The sequence below is a fragment of the Hemiscyllium ocellatum genome, chromosome 4 (assembly GCF_020745735.1).
Source record: "Hemiscyllium ocellatum isolate sHemOce1 chromosome 4, sHemOce1.pat.X.cur, whole genome shotgun sequence".
NCBI classification, from domain to species: domain Eukaryota; kingdom Metazoa; phylum Chordata; class Chondrichthyes; order Orectolobiformes; family Hemiscylliidae; genus Hemiscyllium; species Hemiscyllium ocellatum.
Genome location: NC_083404.1, coordinates 12541448 through 12560698, shown reverse-complemented (window position 1 = coordinate 12560698; position 19251 = coordinate 12541448). Strand labels below are relative to the sequence as shown.

At 43.2% G+C, this 19251-nt stretch overlaps 1 protein-coding gene across 2 annotated transcripts; it reads right to left on the bottom strand.

Moving 5' to 3' along the window:
- Nucleotides 1-6585: 6585 nt before the first annotated feature.
- On the bottom strand, nucleotides 6586-18367 carry tmem70 (transmembrane protein 70). Of its 2 annotated transcripts, XM_060822787.1 has the most exons (3): nucleotides 18159-18367; nucleotides 10608-10710; nucleotides 6586-10514 (listed from the first exon to the last, which is right to left on the bottom strand). In XM_060822787.1, the coding sequence occupies exons 1-3, from the start codon at nucleotides 18345-18347 to the stop codon at nucleotides 10081-10083; spliced, it is 726 nt and encodes a 241-aa protein (XP_060678770.1). In that variant the 5' UTR covers nucleotides 18348-18367; the 3' UTR covers nucleotides 6586-10080. The 2 variants fall into 2 exon arrangements, 1 of the variants encoding a protein (XP_060678770.1); XR_009643253.1 differs by lacking the exons at nucleotides 6586-10514; nucleotides 18159-18367 and adding an exon at nucleotides 13070-14881 and having other exon boundaries at nucleotides 10623-10710.
- Nucleotides 18368-19251: the final 884 nt, after the last annotated feature.

The following is a 19251-nucleotide window of genomic DNA, read 5'->3' as shown; positions in this document are numbered from 1 at the left end:
ATTTTTTTTTTAAAGAACTGGATCTGATTTCCTTGTGAGGAGATTTGCTATTGCTCATAAAGTTGGTTTAAGCAAGCTTGTCAAGTGGATGGGAACCCAAGTTGCTACCTAAATCGGAAGGAAGTAAAGTTGGTAATGGAGGAGGAAGCTGCTAGGGGGAAAATGAAGGGCTTATGCTCGAAACGTCGAATTCCCTATTCCTGAGATGCTGCCTGGCCTGCTGTGCTTTGACCAGCAACACATTTTCAGCTGTGATCTCCAGCATCTGCAGACCTCATTTTTTACTTAAACAAAGCCAAATACTGTATTGAGTATGCTTCAGATGCAGAATGACATCAAGAATACAAAGTGCATCCTACCTAAATGTATGCATTGGCAAAAAAAAAGATGGTCTGAAGGCATAAATAGAGATAAATAGTTATGATACATTTACAGAAAAATGGCTTTATGGTGACCAGGAGTAGGAACTCAATATTATCATCTACCCAGCAATGTTGAATATTGCCCAGACATATCCTCCACAAAAAGCAGGATATTCCAATGTTGCCAATTACCACTCCAACATTCTACTCAGTACAGTGATGGAAAGTTTCATCAACAATGCTATCAAACAGCATTTGCCTCGCAATACCCTGCTCACTGTCCCCAAGTTTGAGTTTTACCATGAGCATGCAGTTCCTGCCATTACATTGGTTCAAACATGAAGAGCTGAACTCAAGAGATGAGGTGAGAGTAATTCTCCTTGACATCAAGGCCACATTTGACGGACTGTTGCATAAACAGCATGGGCAAAACTGGAATCAGGGGTCAAACTCCTGTGGATTGGAATCATTCCTGGCACAAAGGAAGGTGTTTGTGGTTTTTTTGAGGTTAGTCAACTTAGCTCATCGCAGCAAGAGTTCAAGATGGCGCCCGAGGCTCAACCATCTTCAGCTGCTTCATCAAAGACCTTCCCTCCAATTTCAGAAGTGGAAATGCTTCCTGATGATTGCACAATGTTCAGCATCAATCATGACTCTTCAGATACTGGAGTTATCAATATTCAATAGCAGCAAGGTCTGCACAATATCCAGGTTGGGAATCGAATGTGGCAAGTAACATTCATACCACACAAATGGCAAAGACCATCTTTCAGAGATTCTAACCATTATCTCATAGACATTCATTGCCATCTGTGAGGCAAAGGGAGGGGAGGGGATTCAGAATCCAGCTTAGGCAGAAGAAACTTAGGTCAGAAACAACTATATTCAATTTAAATAAGGGTAATTACAAAAATTTCAGGATATAGCTGGCTGGTGTGGACTGGAAAAGGAGTTCAGCAGCAGAAATGGTTGAGCATCAATAGCAGGCTGGCTTGCAACAAAGACATATTCCAGTGAGGATTCAAGGAAGGGGATGGGCCAATCATTTCTCATCGGTTTTCACTCAGGAAATGGAGACTATTGTAGAGGAGAAGAATGAGATACAAGATATTAGGTAGAAAGGATTGAGGTTAGTTACGAAGACGTGTTATGAATTCTAGAAGGAGTGAAAGTAGACAAGTCCTCTGGGCCAGATGGGATTTATCCAAGGATTCTCTGGGAAGCTAGAGAAGAAATAGCAGAGCCTTTGGCTTTGATATTTGAGTCATCATTGTCTACAGGTTTAATGGACTGCAGGATTGCAAATATTGTGCCCTTGTTCAAAAAGGTAATTATAGACCAGTGAGCCTTACTTCTGTTGTAGGAAAGGATTATAAGAGATAAGATTTATAACCATCTAGCAAGCAACAACTTGATTTCAGATAGTCAACATGGTTTCATCAAGGGCAGGTCATGTCTCACAAACCTCATTGAGTTTTTTGAGAAGGTGACCAAGCATGTAGATGAGGGTAGGGCAATTGACATGGTATACATGGACTTCAGTAAAGCCTTTGATAAGGTTCCACATGGTAGGCTGTTTGAAAAAATGCAGAGGCATGGGATTGAGGGTGATTTAGCAGTTTGGATTAGAAACTGGCTTTCTGAAAGAAAGCAGCCAGTGGTGGTTGATGGAAAATATTCAGCCTGGAGTCCGGTTACTAGAGGTGCGCCACGGCAAAGTGTTTTGGGACCACTGCTGTTTGACATTTTGATAAATGAGGAGAAAGTGAGGACTGCAGATGCTGGAGATCAGAGCTGAAAAATGTGTTGCTGGAAAAGCACAGCAGGTCAGGCAGCATCCAAAGAGCAGGAGAATCGACATTTCGGGCATATGCCCTTCTTCAGGAATGAGGAAGGTATGCCAAGCAAGCTAAGATAAAAGGTAAGGAGGAGGGACTTGGAGGAGGGGCATTGGGAATGCGATAGGTGGAAGGAGGTTAAGGTGAGGGTGATAGGCTGGAGAGGGGGTGGGGGTGGAGAGGTCGGGAAGAAGATTGCAGGTCAAGAAGCCGATGCTGAGTCCGAGGGTTGGGACTGAGATAAGGTGGGGGATGGGGAAATGAGGACCCTGGAGAAATCTGCATTCATCCCTTGTGGTTGGAGGGTTCCTAGGCGGATGGTTTAGGCACTCTTCCTCCAGGTGCGTGTTGCCATGGTCTGGCGATGAAGGAGGCCATGGACCTGCATGTCCTTAGCGGAGTGGGGGGGGGGGGGGGGGGGGGGGGGAGTTAAAGTGTTCAGCCACGGGGAAGTTGGGTTGGTTGGTCTGGGTGTCCCAGAGGTGTTCTCTGAAACGTTCCGCAAGTAGGCAGCCTGTCTCCCCAATGTAGAGGAGGCCACATAAGGTGCAGCGGATGCAGTAAATGGTGTGTGTGGAAGTGCAGGTCAATTTGTGACGATATGGAAGGATCCCTTCGTCATTTCCGCCACCTCCAAACAGACCCCACCACCAAGGATATATTTCCCTCCCCTCCCCTCCCCTATCAGCGTTCCAGAAAGACCACTCCCTCCGTGACTCCCTCGTCAGGCCCACACCCCCCCCACCAACCCAACCTCACTTCCGGCACCTTCCCCTGCAACCGGAAGAAATGCAAAACTTGCGCCCACACCTGCCCCCTCACTTCTCTCCAAGGGATCCTTCCACATCCATCATAAATTCACCTGCACCTCCATACACATCATTTACTGTATCCCCTGCACCCAATGTGGCCTCCTCTACATTGAGGAGACAGGCCGCCTACTTGCTGAATATTTCAGAGAACACCTCTGGGACACCCGCACCAACCAACCCAACCGCCCCGTGACTGAAACATTAACTCCCCCTCCGCCAAGGACATGCAGGTCCTTGGCCTCCTTCATCACCAGACCATGGCAACACGACACCTGGAGGAATTTATTATAAATGACTTCGATGCAGGCACAGGTGGATGGATTAGTAAATTTGCAGATGATACTAAAGTCAGTGGAGTAGTGGACAGTTTGGAAGAATGTCACAGGTTGCAGGGGGACTTGATAAACTGCAGAATTGAGCTGAGAGGTGGCAAATGGAATTCATTACAACTAAATGTGAGGTGATTCACTTTGGGAAGAATAACAAGGAGGCAGAGTACTGGGTCAATGAAAGATTCTTGGTAGTGGGGATGTGCAGAGGGATCCTGGAGTCCATGTGCATAGATCCTTGAAAGTTGCCAACCAGATTGATAGTGCTGTTAAGAAGGCACACGATGTGTTAGGTTTCATTGGTAGAGGGATTGAGTTCTGGAGCCGCAATATCATGCTGCAACTACACAAAACGCTAGTGCGACTGCACTTGGAATATTGTGTACAGTTCTATTCGCCGTATTTCAGGAATGATGTGGAAGCATTGGAAAAGGTGCAGAGGAGATTTAGCAGGATGGTGCCTGGTCTGGAGGGAAGGCCTTGAGGAAAGGCTAAGCCACTTGGGTCTGTTCTCATTGGAAAGAAGGCAGCTAAGAGAGGATTTGATAAAGACGTACAAGATGATCAGAGGATTAGATAGGGTGGACAGTGAAAGTCTTTTCCTAGGATGATGATGTCAGCTTGTAGGAGGGGGCATAACTACAAATTGAGGGGTGATAGAGTGGTAAGGGTGTGGAATGCCCGACCTGCCAAAGTAAAGAACCTGCCTGAGTAGTTAACTCAGTCGCATTAAGGAGATTTAAACAATCCTTGGATAAGCACATGGATGATGATGAGATAGTGTAGGGGGACGAGCTGAGAATAGTTCACAGGTCAGCACAACAGAGGACCAAAGGGCTTGTTTGGCGCCGTTTGTTCTATGGATAACCACAAAATTAAGAATGGCATCAGATTAAATCAAAAATAAACAGAGTCATAGATATGTACAGCACGTAAACAGACCCTTCGGTCCAACCCGTCCAGGCCGATCAGATATCCCAAGCCAACCTAGTCCCACCTGCCAGTACCCAGCCCATATCCCTCCAAACCCTTCCTATTCATATACCCATCCAAAGGCCTCTTAAATGTTGCAATTGTACCAGCCTCCACCACTTCCTCTGGCAGCTCATTCCATTCACGGACCAACCTCTGGACGAAAAAGTTACCCCTTAGGGCTCTTTTATATCTTTCCCCTCTCACCCTAAACCTATGCCCTCTAGCATCTCTCACCTGTAGGTGTTCAAAGTTTGGGAGGAGATTTGTAGCTTGGGTGCTCGTTGTTGTGGTTCTGTTCGCCGAGCTGGGAATTTGTGTTGCAGATGTTTCGTCCCCTGTCTAGGTGACATCCTCAGTGCTTGGGAGCCTCCAATGAAGCGCTTCTGTGATGCTTCATCTGGCATTTATAGTGATTTGTACCTGCCACTTCCGGTTATCAGTTCCAACTGACCGGTATATTGGGTCCAGGGCGATGTGCTTATTGATTGAATCTCTACAAAGTCCCATGCAAAGACTGCACAAAACACTACATAGGACAAACAGGAAGACAGCTAACAGTCCGCATCCATGAACACCAACTAGCCACGAAACAACACAGCCAGCTATCCTTAGTAGCCACACACGCAGATGACAAGCAACATGAGTTCGACTGGGACAACACCACTATTATAGGACAAGCCAAACAGAACAGCCGGGGAATTCCTAGAGGCATGACACTCATCCACAGATTCAATCAATAAGCACATCGACCTGGACCCAATATACCAGCCACTGCAGCGGACAGCTGGAAATGACAACAGGAAGTGGCAGGTACAAATCACTATAAATGCCAGAGGAAACATCACAGAAGCGCTTTAAAAGGAGGCTCCCAAGCACTGAGGATGTCACCTAGACAGGTGACGAAACGTCTGCAACACAAATTCCCAGCTCGGCAAACAGAACCACAACTATGCCCTCTAGTTCTGGACTCCCCAACCCCAGGGAAAAGACTTTGCCTATTTATCCTATCCATGCCCGTCATAGTTTTGTAAACCTCTAAGGTCACCCCTCAGCCTCCGATGCTCCAGGGAAAACAGCCCCAGCCTGTTCAGCCCCTCCTTATAGTTCAAATCCTCCACCCCTAGCAATATCCTTGTAAATCTTTTCTGAACGCTTTCAAGTTTCACAACATCTTTCCAACAGGAAGGAGACCAGAATTGCACGCAATATTCCAACAGTGGCCTAACCAATGTCCTGTACAGCCGCAACATGGCCTCCCAACTCCTGTACTCATACTCTGACCAATGAAGGAAAACATACCAAACACCTTCTTCACTATCCTATCTACCTGCGACTCCACTTTCAAGGAGCTATGAACCTGCCCTCCAAGGTCTCTTTGTTCAGCAACACACCCTAGCACCTTACCATTAAGTGTATGAGTCCTGCTAAGATGTCCTAATCTGATCCAGTCCCATTTGCCACCACTTGGCCCATCTCCCTCTAAACCCTTCCTATTCGTAGACCCATCCAGATGCCTTTTAAATGCTGTAATTGTACCAGCCTCCACCACTTCCTCTGGCAGCTCATTCCATACATGCACCACCCTCTGCATGAAGTTGCCCCTTCGGTCCCACTTAATATTTTTCCCTCTCACCCCAAACCCATGCCCTATAGTATGGCCTCCCCCACCCCAAGAAAAAGGCCTTGTCTACTTATCCTACCCATGCCCCTCATGATATTATAAGCCTGTATAAAGTTCAACCCTCAGCATCCGACACTCCAGGGAAAAACAGCCCCAGCCTCTCCCAATAGTTCAAATTCTCCAACCCTGGAAATGTCCTTGTAAATTTTTTCTGAACCAAACATCCTTCCGATAGTAAGGAGACCAGAACTGCACACAAATTTCTAAACGTGGCCTAACCAATGTCCTGTACAGCTGCAACATGACCTCCAATCCTATACTCAATACTTATATTTGTGGTTGTAAATCTTTAGAATTCTTTATCCAGAAGGGCTGTGGAAAATAAATCTTCAAGTTTATTTAGGGTTTGGTAATCAATAGCTTAAAGGGTTATGGGAATAATGTAATAAAAAGCAATGATGAAGTGTTTGATCTGCCAGGATCATAAATGGCAGAGCATGATCTGAATCTATTGGATAATATGGATCAGTTGATATAGACATGTTTTTGAAAGTGGCATATAACGTACAATATAAAAATCATTAAATTTAAATATGCTTTTAATCTATAGTACTAAACAAACATATAAATTAATTACAATTGGTTCAATGGTGATGTACAAAGATTACTTGCACTTTACAAAAATCAGTAACTTTGCATTTAACAAAAACAATAACTTTCACATTAAATATAGTATGTGGGGTTAAGAAAGCAGAAACTATACAACGCAATGGAATATCAATTTCAGTGAGTGTTCATTTTTTTATTTCATGTAAGCCAGCTAAAATATTGAATTTTTTAAAATGGACTTTTAGACACTACCAGAAATAGCAATTATCTGAATGCTTAATACTAAATTGAATTCATAACGAATGCAGCTTTTTTAAAAGCAAAAGTTGAAGTATCTGGGTCTCAAGGTCCATATTTTTATTAGTTTTACTCTTATTAAAATTAGTAAGAAAGTCCAGTGAAGTGTGTAAAGTTAACATTGCAGATGGTTATCATACTGAGCATCACTAGTCAGGTTCAATAAATCAACGTTATGCCTCTTGCCAACAGGTTATTAAAAAAAACAATTGTCTAAAAGAAAGTTGTCCACAATTTAATAGTTCAATTCTTCGATGAGAATCATTCAGAAATATTGAAGATAAAATTAGATGGAATTTTCATACTAAAGGAATTGAAAGATGTAGGGAAGGTAGAGTCAATATGGAGTTTGCCCATTCACTTAATGAATGGAAGTGTTGGTTCAGAGCTCCAACTAATCTTCTACAGCTTCTATTTATGTTCTTGGAATCAATTAAAGTGAAGTGAATATTCACCACTTTGTCACAATATACATCAAATAAAATACTAAAAATAGAACGTTGCAGAATCATTCATTCTTAACAACTGGATATACATTTCAGTAATTAGTTTTAAATTTTTTTTTTAAAACTTGGCTAATAATCATGACTGTGCTCAATTGAGATCTTGGTACTAAAGCTACCAATGTCAAAGAGCACCAAATAAAGCCAACCAAATTCACATACTATAACAGAAAACAAGAGAATGTCACATTTCCATAACCACTACAATATTGTTCTAGCAAAGAATCGACGTAGACCTTAATTGTTTCTTCTTCCATAGATGCAACCTGACCTGCTCAACATGATGCATTTGCTTTTCAAGTCATCATATTGTGTATGTTGCGTGACTCAGGTGTTGCTGTATATAACCTGTGTTATAAATGTAAATTGGCTTTTGCAATTCAAGATTGAAATTCACATTAAATCTTATATATTTTTATTTGGAAATACTCCATAAAGGCAACTGTGCTTAGGTTGAGGACTCTGGGATTTGATAAATACAACCAATAACATGAGGATTTCGTAATAATAATCCTAAATGAAGTTTCTAATACAAAGGCAACAGTTAAAAATGCAAGACACCTTACTTTTCTATCCCACAGAAGCTAATTAGTCTGCTCATGATACATCACTTTCTCCTCATGATACATCAACCCAACAAATGTGCTTCTTTCAATTCTCCATCAAATATTAACAAGTTACAGAAATTTCCATCTTTACCCAACAACTTCAACATTCCTGTCCCAAAGCTAGTGGTTACTTACACAAATATATTTCATTAAAAAATACCAAAGAAGTCAAAGAAAGTACACAGCTGAGTTACAATGCAGAAAGCCATGCACTTTCCCCATTTGGATGCAAGATATAAAACTATCACGAATCCATTTTAACCACAGTAACTAGTCTGGTCTTAACAGCAGAAATCGCATTCTCCTGACTACAGCAAAAGGTTGGTGAATCAGCAAATGAAGGAAAGAGAGGGGGAGATTGGAAGGAAATTCTATAGTTAACCCTTGTAATCAAAGTCATTTCCAATTCCATTCACTCTACTCCATTAAAATTAGAATACAGTGGAAAATTATTTGGTTAGTAAGTGTGCCATCTGGTTAAGTCAATTTAATTAATTGCAACATTTATAATAGGTTCTGGATGCATATAACATTCCAGGGGAAACTTCTGTAAAATCTGCACTCCACATACTGTCAACCCACATTCAGGTTACTTTTGTTTAAAAAAAACTAGAATGCAATGAAACAGAATTAAACTGTAATTTTATATGCAAACTAATTTTTAAGAATATGGTCATCAAATTTGTTTCTGGGGGCTTTTGTGTGCAAACTGGCTGTACTTTACAACACTATGCTTCATTATTACCTAACTGACTGTAAAGTACTTTGGAATATCAAATGTTGAGACTAGTTACTAGTCTCAACCCAGATTATAAGTGTGACAAGTCGCTAATTTGCTGACACCACAGAAAATTGCCTTAGTGTCACGTATCAGTTGATTTTCACAACTTGAAACAAGAAATGATCCGTACATATTTCTCAGCAGCATTAAGGAAAATGAAAGACCATTTGCCATTCTCACTTTTTAATAGCCTTTAGAAAACATAATTGAACAGGAATTCTGTGCAATAGAACCAGATGCTATTCTCTTTTTCATCTACACAGTACACAATCATGCCAATATGTTACATAAACTGATCAACTGGGTATTTTAGAAACAAAAATAGAACATTAGCAGTTTACAAAAGCAAACAAATGTTTTTCATCAGAATTCAAGGAATTGTCTGAAACAATTTTTTGTTTCTCCCCACAGATGCTGTTGAGTTTTTCCAGCACTGTGCTCATATCAGATTTCTCACAGTATTTTGCTTTTATCTAGTTTTTTTGATGCATTCATCTCATTGATCAACAAATTAGGCTGCCATCTTGGTCACAAACATAAAGCTCTCGCCTGTGGGAAACTCTCCAAGATGGAAAAGTGAAGCAACTAAAATGTTGCAGCATGGCGACAATAAGACTGACTGGATCCTCTGTCATTACTTTCCTGTTAGCAATCAGGTATTTCCTTAGAAAAGCAAGACAGAGTGGCATCACCAGAAGGGACAGCTCCTGCCAAGTAATAAACCTTAAAAATAAATCAGATGCTTAAATCTCAGCCACTAGCAACATATCCTTTGTTTTAATTCTTCACTCTGCTTAGCTAAAGGATCTGTGTATTAGGGACATTTTTTTTTAAAACAAAACAGCTTCACTCCCTTCAGCAAGTAGTTCAAAGCAATAATGGTAGAGGCCATTTTGGATAATTACCCTCTCAAATCACAGCTATTGCCTGTTTAACAGGAGAAAATGAAAATTAGAGAAGGCTCAAGTCAACTCTCCGTAACCACAAGCACTTCCTATTAGACAGACAGTGTCAAATGTGTGGAGGTTATACAAGAAACAAAAACTAGAATCATTATAAAAAATATATTCTGTAGTTGTGCACACAACATATCTGTCGTCAGCAAGGATTTGATGAAGAGACATAAACATTTAAATTTAACAATTATAAATAATAGATGCTGTTTGATCTGCTAAGTGAACATAAAATGTTCGGTTTTCCTTTCAAATTTCCAGTATCTGCGCATTTCTTCCTTGTGTTTATGTTCAATCCAAGTGTACAAAATTAAGATATAAATGCAGCTCACTGCTAACTACAATGATGGAGAGAACAGGCGTGGAAGTAACATCGCCTTTCTTTTTCATCATTATTTTTTCAGTTCATCCAAATTAAAAGAGAAGGGCTGATCATAACCCATTAGGTGACTGTAGTCATTTGGATGCCAAAAAAGAACTGGATTTACTAGCAGTGACTTGTTGTTCGCATAAAATGTGGTGAACAGTTTGCTGACTCCTGGAACTTTCACATCCTTTTGATGGAAAACAGTTTTCTTCTGCTGGAGGAGAATACTATAAGTGATTGCTGTGTAGTTATCAGTTTTTGCATCATGATATAGATGAATCACATAACCTCTTGTGAGGAAGTGTAATACCAGCGGACTTAAAAAAGTAAAGAATCCCATTATGCCACAGAAAGCCACTTGTACTGCAGGGCTCTGAATTCCAAGACCAGAATGGAGGAGAATATAAGGCATCATACATAAAGTGAAAATGCTGGTGGAGTAGGAGAAGAATTTCACCCCTAAAAACAAAGATATTAGACACAAGGGTTAATTTCATTATCACCTTTAAAATTTAGAAATAATGCAAAATTTAAAAAGGATTAATTGCTTACCAAGTACTACTCTGGCCAGGTTTCCACTGTAAATCAACCGTCCTTCCAAGTTGCTGCCATCTGAGCAAAGGTGGCGAATAGGTTGACTGAGTGCAAGATAAATCTGTATACACAAGAAAAGTGATTGCAGTATTTGTACAGAACTGGATAACTGGATTTAGTAATAAATTAATTTTAATAAAGGAGGTCAGGTATTAAAAGTACAGGACATGGGAATCACTGGCAAGGTCCACAGCTACTGCCCAATCTTATTTGTCCTCAAACTGCATTGTTTGTTAGGCCATATCAGAGGGCTGTTAACAGAACCACATTGCTGTGGGACTGAAGTAACATAATTAGACAAAAACAGTAGATTTTCCTCTCAAAGGACACAAATGAACTAGTTTGGTTTTTATGGCAATCAATCGATAATCAATTTCAGATTTATTAAACATATTCAATTCCCACCAGCTACTACAGTGAACTTTGAATATATATTGACCACATTAGGTTTGGGTCTAGTGAGTACTAATGCAGTGACACCATCACTATATTACTATCTTCCCTCAAGGAAATAGACTTTTTTGTTAAAGATATACCTCTCCTCATTCACAAATATTTTCAATTTCAACAAGCCGTAATACATTCATTTTCTGAGTAATACACCTTATTGCCTCAAACTTTGAGCAAAAGTTCTATGCCACCTTTCAGCTCCTGCAGTAGCATTAATTTTGAGTAACGTCTAATCCCAGTCTCTGTAGCTCTGCGTGAAAAAGGTTTTTTAGCACTAGAAACGTTTTAAGAGTCTAATTCCACTAGTGGCACCAACACACGGTAGGAAAAATTACTAATTGAGTAGCATTCAAATTATATTGAAACATGTCAATACACATCTTCTACAATTTCACTAGCACAGATGCTGATAACATAGGAGGTCTGCGAGAGGATGGGAAACAGGAGATTAAAATAACAAGAGGGATGGTTCAATTCACTATTTGCTGTCTTCCATAGCTAACTTAAACCTAATGGCCACTACTGTTCCTTAAATATTTTCTTCTGACTTTTGATCCATTTGACATAATTCCATAAAGTCAGATCCAGCAATGTCTCCTTCCTCCCTGGTCTAGATATAGCAATGGGGAAAATTATCCCGAATACACTCTAGAAACGCCTGCCCCTCACTCTATTACTGTCCCAGTAAACAGCAAGTTAAATAAAGTCGTCCATTTTATAATACTTGCAACTATCAGTAATTTGCTTGTCTATTCTAACAATTGGTGGTCTACTGACATCCAAGAATGCAAACGTACCTCAATTATTTAACTCTATAAACGAACAGATTCTGCCATGACCTCTTGAACATCCAGTCACACCAGCATTATAACGTGCTGCTAAATCAATTTTGCTAACTCTCCTTTATTCCATTCTCTATCTTGCCTAAGGATGATCTGAGAATATATTAATTACCATGTATGCCTCTGCTGTGCCAGGATGTCATTATCACAACATAATATTCCATACTGAGAGAACAATTTCCAGTCATACACCATTGTCCAATTCTCCAGTCCTCTTGGGAGTATTTTCTCCATCCTTCACCTTGCTGTTAATAATTTGACTTGCAGTTACTATGCTTGTTAACCACAGAAAGATCTCAAACTGTTTCCCATCCCAAATGTCACAAGGATTGCTGCCTGCCTCTGGAGAGATTGGGTCAATTAAGATTGTATTCATTAAGGTTTACAAGAATGGACAGGGAGAGAAGTTTCATAGAAACCTATAAAATTCTAATTAATTAGACAGGTTACATTCAGGAAGGATATTCCCGATGGTGGGTATGTCCAGGAGGAGCAATCTTAGTTTAAGGATAAGGGTTAAAGATTTAGGAGTGAGACTGTATATGGCATTCTTGCCTTCATCACTCAGGGCATCAAGTATAAGAGGAGCATGCTATGCTGCAGGTATGCAAGACTACATTTGGAGTGTTGTGTGTAGTCTGATCGCCACAATATAGGAAGGATGTGGAGGCCTTGAAGAGAGTGCAAAAGAAGGTTCCCAGGTGTATTAGCTACAGGAAGGCTTGGACTGTTTGCATGAGAGTATCAGAGGCTGAGTGCAACCTGATAGAAGAAATATATATAACACTCAGATGAGTGCACATTTCGAGTTTTCATGTTGCTCGTCGACAGCCATGGCGTCGGTGGTATTGACGCGAGCGTCGATGGTATGGACGCGTCCCATGCCTTTTTTTTTAAAAAAAGTAGAGTCAAAGGTGCTCTCCAAATTTTTTTTTCAAATAAATATAATGCGTTAATAATCGTTAAATATTTGCAAAAGTTCCAGAGTCATGAAAAGTGTCTCACGCGAGACGTTAGAGGCAAAGGTCTTAAACCTCTTTATGCCCAGAAAGTTCATTAGGGAGTCATTCTTCCCAAACCATTTTGCTCTGGCGCCGATGACGAACCCGAAGAATTGCAATTTGGTACCTCCTGTGAGGCGCTCCACTTCCTCTCTCAGATGTTTGTACTCCTGGGTTTTTTCGGTCCACGCTTGTTCTAATGACTTGTCATTATTTTCGAACCGGACTGTGACGTCTACTACTGCCACTTTGGAGCTGTCAGCCTTTTTGAAGATGACGTCCGGCTTCCATAAATTGCCATCCGAGGTCACAAACCTTGGCTCTAGGTATGATGTCCACCCATATTTGCCAACGTGTTTCCTTAAGTGTTCAAGGACCACGTTGTGTCTTTTGATTCTCTTGTTCTTGACGTACGGACAGTGCCCCGATATGTGTGCCAGCGTTTCATGTCGATTGTTGCATCGCCTACAGCTTTTGTTCGCTTGAGGATTGCCCCTGGATAGGGTCGTTCTTGTCGGATACAGATTAGATCTGAGAAGCAGGCTGGAGATGAAGTTCCTGGATCTGGTGTTTATGTGCGGCTTGAGCCAGGAATTGGATATCTTGTCTTCCTGGAAATATTTAATGCCATCGCCCTGGCATACCATCTTACACCACTTCTCGAATTCCCATTCTCGCCATGCTCCGTACTCATTGGGAGGTTTTAGTTAGCACTGTCGTTGCTTTTCTGACAATTGTCCACCCTCTGGCATCATTGCCAGGTCTTCTGTGCTATGTCCAACGGGTATCTTTTTCTCAACCAGGAAATCTTTAATTTCGCGAAGTGCATTTAGCGATCGATATTCCGCGATGGTTTCCTTGTTGTTCTCTTCCCTGAATTGGAAAGAGGCTCTTATGATTGGATCGGTTGAGCGCTCAAGAGATTCACGCTTTCTAATTATGGCGGATGGAATTTGAATCTCGAGCTTCGGTATTGCCAGACCTCCATCTTTGTTCTTCGAGTACAGCAAGCCATCTGCAACGTGTTGTGGCAGGTGTAGGAATTCTTTCACCGCATTTCGAATGATCTGATCCAGCTTTACCAATGTGTTTTGAGACGCCTCTGTCAGTATCAGGTGGAAGTATAGTCTTGGAATGACATGCACCCTGAGAAGTTCCAATCTCTGTGTTGGTTTGAGCGGCGCCGTCCGCAAGCCTTCAACCCAGGTTTTGAGTTTATCTTCCCATTCGCTCTCTTTAACGCCTGCCCATGGGTCTATCCGGGCGCCCAGGTATCTCTCTGTGTCTCCTGGTGGGATGTATTTGATGGTCTCGTTTCTGATCCTCCACTTTGCCGCATGGTTATACATGAAGGTCTTCCTTTTGCATGTGAAGTGGAAGCCTTTGGTTTTATTGACATTAATGTCCAGGCCTGTCTTATCACAATAAGACTGGAGGATCTTTAAGTTCTCTTGCATCCCGGCGTGAGAGTTGCTCAGCAGTGCAATGTCATCCGCGAATGCCAATGCTGTACAGTTAAGCATCCTGTTCCCGTACGGCATTGTAATGCCCTGGCCTGTCTGCTCCAGGGTACTAATCAGAGGGTCTATCGCGATGTTAAATAGTAAAGGTGAAAGTGGATCGCCTTGCTTGACCTTTATCTGGTCCGTGGGCTTGCCTTTACCCTCAATCACCGTGGTGTTATTCGTGTAGAGGTCGCGGATCAGATCCACGAAGGCAGCAGGTGTCTTCATTCTCCTCAGCGAACCGATGAGTAGTTTGTGGCCGACTGAGTCGAACGCTTTGGCCAGATCGACAAAGACAATGGCCAGCTCCTTTCTGTTCTTCTTTGAGCCCTTGATGATGTTTTGGAGGATAGCAATGTTCTCGTTACAGCCGGGTATGGATGCCAGGAAACCCTTCTGCCTCGAGTTGATGTTCACAGCCTTGCTTAACCTCTAATCTAGAATCTTCGTAAATAGGCGGAGGAGCATTGGCCCGATTGTAATGGGGCGCCAGTTGTCCAAGTTCTTGAGTCGATCCGGGTCTTCTCACTTGGGGATGAGCATTGTCCGGCTCTTCTTCATGCTCTCTGGGATCGATCTTGTTTTTAGCCAAAGGGTGAAGAGTCGAGGTATACGGGAGGCGTCAGTTTCTTGGATGGCTTCTAGGTCTTTCAGCTTTTTGCCATCTGGCCCTGGTGCACTCTGTTTGTCAATGCCACTCAGGGCTTCGTCGACCTCCTCTTCACCGACTGGTCCCAGCAGTAGGTCTTCGTCAACACGGCCAGCATAGCCCGCAAAGTTCTTAATGTCTGCCTTGTTGTTTGGCTTTGATAGTTTCTCACGAAACTTGGTTTCCAGTTCTTCTCATGAGATGGGGCATTGCGATGTATCAGGTGCACCCATTATCTTCCCGGCTAGCTGGCGCCTGTTGGTTCTGTATAAATCTTGGGCCTCTTTATACGCCGCTTTCTTGGTGGCATAACGTTTTTTTCGCCCCGTTGTTGTTATTCTTCTTTTCGGCCTTCTTTTTGATATCTCTTGGCCGTCTGTGAGGGTGTTTCCCGTTATGTCCACCGTTTATTTTGTCAGTAATACAGTCTACCAACCCTCGAGCTTGAGCCATACAGAGTGGATCATTGGCTTTCTTCAGTAGTTCCTCGGCCTGTCTGAGCTGTTCATCTACCTCCCTGTGTTTAGGGAGTGCAGCCGGAATTTTGTATGGAATTTGTTGATCTACTGGTGTCGTCGAGCCATTTTCCTCTTCCTGTACGGGCTCTTGCTCCTTTTCTTCGGATGTTTCAGGGTTGTCGGGGTTGCGACTTGGGTTAGACGTTTCTTCTGAAGCAACCTGCGTTTGTCTGAGATCTGCTTGGCGGTCTTCGTTGTTAGTACTTTGGCGATCTCGACATTGATAAACCTGGCGCCAGCGAGGCTTATTTCCAGTTGTTCCAAGAGGGTTTCTTCCTCCTCGGTCCACGCCCCTTTCCGTCTCTTTGCTGTAGGTTTGGCGGCCTCTATGCGCTTGATGTTCCTCAGCTCCGGGTGCATGTGTCTTTCGTGCTGTCCAAGACCGCTTTTTGTTGTGAAGTTGGCCTCACAGGCTTCACATTGAAACTCTCCCATCACGGTCTGCATGGCACCTTTGCACTTGGGATAGTGACAGGCGATTGCGTGAAATATATAAATTAAGAGAGGCATGGATAGTCAGTCTTTTTTCCCTCGGGTGGAAATTTGAAATACTAGAGGGCATTGGTTTAAAGGTGAGATAGGGAAAATTAAAGGAGATGCACAAGGCTAGTAGTTACCTAAAATGCACTGCATGATGAGGCAGCAAAAAGCAGATACAATAACACTTAAGAAGCATTTAGACTGATATGTGAACAAGTATGGCTCAAAGATATGGCTCACGTGCAGGCAAATGGAATTAGTTTAAGACCATAAGACATAGGAGTGGATGTAAGGCCATTCGGCCCATCGAGTCCACTCCACCATTCAATCATGGCTGATGGGCATTTCAACTCCACTTACCAGCATTCGCCCTGTAGCTCTTAATTCCTCATGACATCAAGAATCTATCAATCTCTGCCTTGAAGACATTTAGCGTCCCAGCCTCCACTGCACTCTGCAGCAATGAATTCCACAGGCTCACCACTCTCTGGCTGAAGAAATGTCTCCGCATTTCTGTTCTGAATTTACCCCCTCTAATTTTAAGGCTGTGTCCACGGGTCCTAGTCTCCTCGCCTAACGGAAACAATTTCCAAGCCATGTATTATTTTGTAAGTTTCTATTAAATCTCCCCTTAATCTTCTAAACTCCAATGAATACAATCCCAGGATCCTCAGCCGTTCCTCGTATGTTAGACCAACTATTCCAGGGATCATCCGTGTGAATCCCCGCTGGGCACGTTCCAGTGCCAGTATGTCCTTCCTGAGGTGTGGGGACCAAAACTGGACACAGTATTCCAAATGGGGCCTAACCAGAGCTTTATAAAGTCTCAGTAATTCCAACCCTCTTGAGATAAATGACAACATTGCATTCACTTTCTTAATCACGGACTCAACCTGCATGTTTACCTTTAGAGAATCCTCGACTAGCGCTCCCAGATCCCTTTGTACTTTGGCTTTATGAATTTTCTCACCGTTTAGAAAGTAGTCTATGCTTTTATTCTTTTTTGCCAAAGTGCAAGACCTCACATTTGCTCACGTTGAATTCCATCAGCCATTTCCTGGACCACTCTCCCAAACTGTCTAGACCTTTCTGCAGGCCTCCCCACTTCCTCAGTACGACCTGCCTGTCTACCTAACTTCGTACCATCTGCAAACTTCGCTAGAACACCCCCAATTTAGAATGGCAACACAGTCATTGCAGACATGACAGGTTGAAGATTCTGGATCAGTGATGCTAGAAGAGCACAGCAGTTCAGTCAGCATCCAACGAGCAGCGAAATCGACTAGGTTACTTACAGTGTGGAAACAGGCCCTTTTGGGCCAACAAGTCCATACTGACCCGCCGAAGCGCAACCCACCCAGACCCATTCCCCTAAATTTACCCCTGACCCAATACTATGGGCAATTTAGCACGGCCAATTCACCTGACCCGCACATCTTTGGACTGTGGGAGGAAACTGGAGCACGCGGAGGAAACCCATACAGACACGGGGAGAACGTGCAAACTCCACACAGTCAGTCGCCCGAGGCGGGAATTGAACCCGGGTCTCTGTCGCTGTGAGGGAGCAGTGCTAACCACTGTGCCGCCCACTAAAGAGCCTGTTCCTGCATTGTATTGTTCTATATTAAACTTCTTCACCCAGAGAGGGGGATAAGATTCATTGCTAGACTAAGTGATTAAAAGCCAAAACTTTGTTTTCAAGAGAGAGGTATAGCACTTGTGGCTAAAGGAATCAAGGATTTGGGGGGGGGGGGGGGGAAGAAACAAGCGAACGCAGCTCTGCGGGGGACTGAGGGGAGAGTGGGAGCGAGGGATTAAAAAGGCACTGAGCTCAATCATAACTGAATGGCGGAGCTGCCTGGAGGGGTGGATTGGCCTACTCCTGCCCCTGTGTTTCCATCCTCGGGCTCGGAGTCAGGTTGCTGTCGGCAGTCCTGAAGCAGGACACAGAGACTGTACAATCACATCGAGTGTAGCTCCATCATAGGCCAGGCCAGGCCAGGCCAGGCCAGGCCAGGCCAGGCCAGGCCCAGCCCACCTCCCCCACTCACTCACTCACTCTACCTGGGGTCTTCCGCGACTGCCAACAAACCGGGGCCCTGCCGGCCCATCCGACACCGGGGACGTGGCGCGGGTTGCGCAGACGCTCCGGGCGGAGAGGGGCCGGGCGGCCGCACACAAGCCCGTCACCGCCAGCCCACGCAGTGACACCGAGCGGCGCCTGGACACGAGAATCACCAGAGCCGCCGCCATCTCCGAAACCGCCGCTCCCACCTCCCAACACACTCCGATACCATTGGCGGCTGCCACCAGCCAATCACCAGGCTGCTTACTACAGGAGCCCCGCCCCCCCCCGACATAATAAAAGCGCGCGCAGAAGGAGCGGATCAAGATGGCGGAGGGGAGGCTTGATGAAGGTAGAGTTCAACCCCTTAACAGTCAAACCTTGGTGCAATCAAATATTTTAGCTTAAAAGGATATTTATTGTGTGGCCAGCAGATATTGATGTAACTGTCAGTTCCACGAAAGAAAAGTTGAGATAACAGTTGACACACTGAGGGAAAAAAAATCACACAACCCCAGGTTATATCCAACAATACTGAGTGTGTTAGTTTATACTGTGGTCACAAGTAGGAGTTGGCAGTGTCTTACTAAGGAAGGGTTAAAATAAAACCAAAGTTTCAGAAGAAAGGTCACTGGATTTGAAACATTAACTCTTGTTTTCTCTCTCCACTGATGCTGCCAAACCTGCTGAGTTTCTCCAGCAAACTTTTTTTTGTTTCACATCTCCACCATTCACAATTTTTTTTGAGGCAAAAGTGGATTTAGGGTATTGTTGGTTTGCTGACTTTCCATCAAATTACCTTATAAGATCAGAAGTCATTTGCCACCCTGTTGTAGTCCAATCAGTTTATTCGAAATAACAAGCTTTCAGAAGCTGTGCTTTGAACGTTTGTGATTTCAAATAAACTGAATGGCTGTAACCTAGTGTTGTGCCAACACCAGCATGTCTACATCATTACTTAGATAAGGAATCATCTCCATTTTACATCTTAGCCTAAATCTCCAGTCCCCTGCTGATGGAATATTTTCTATTTTCTTGCTTTCTCTACTCCACTGTGCAATCACGTTATTTCTACCCAAGGGTATTGATTTT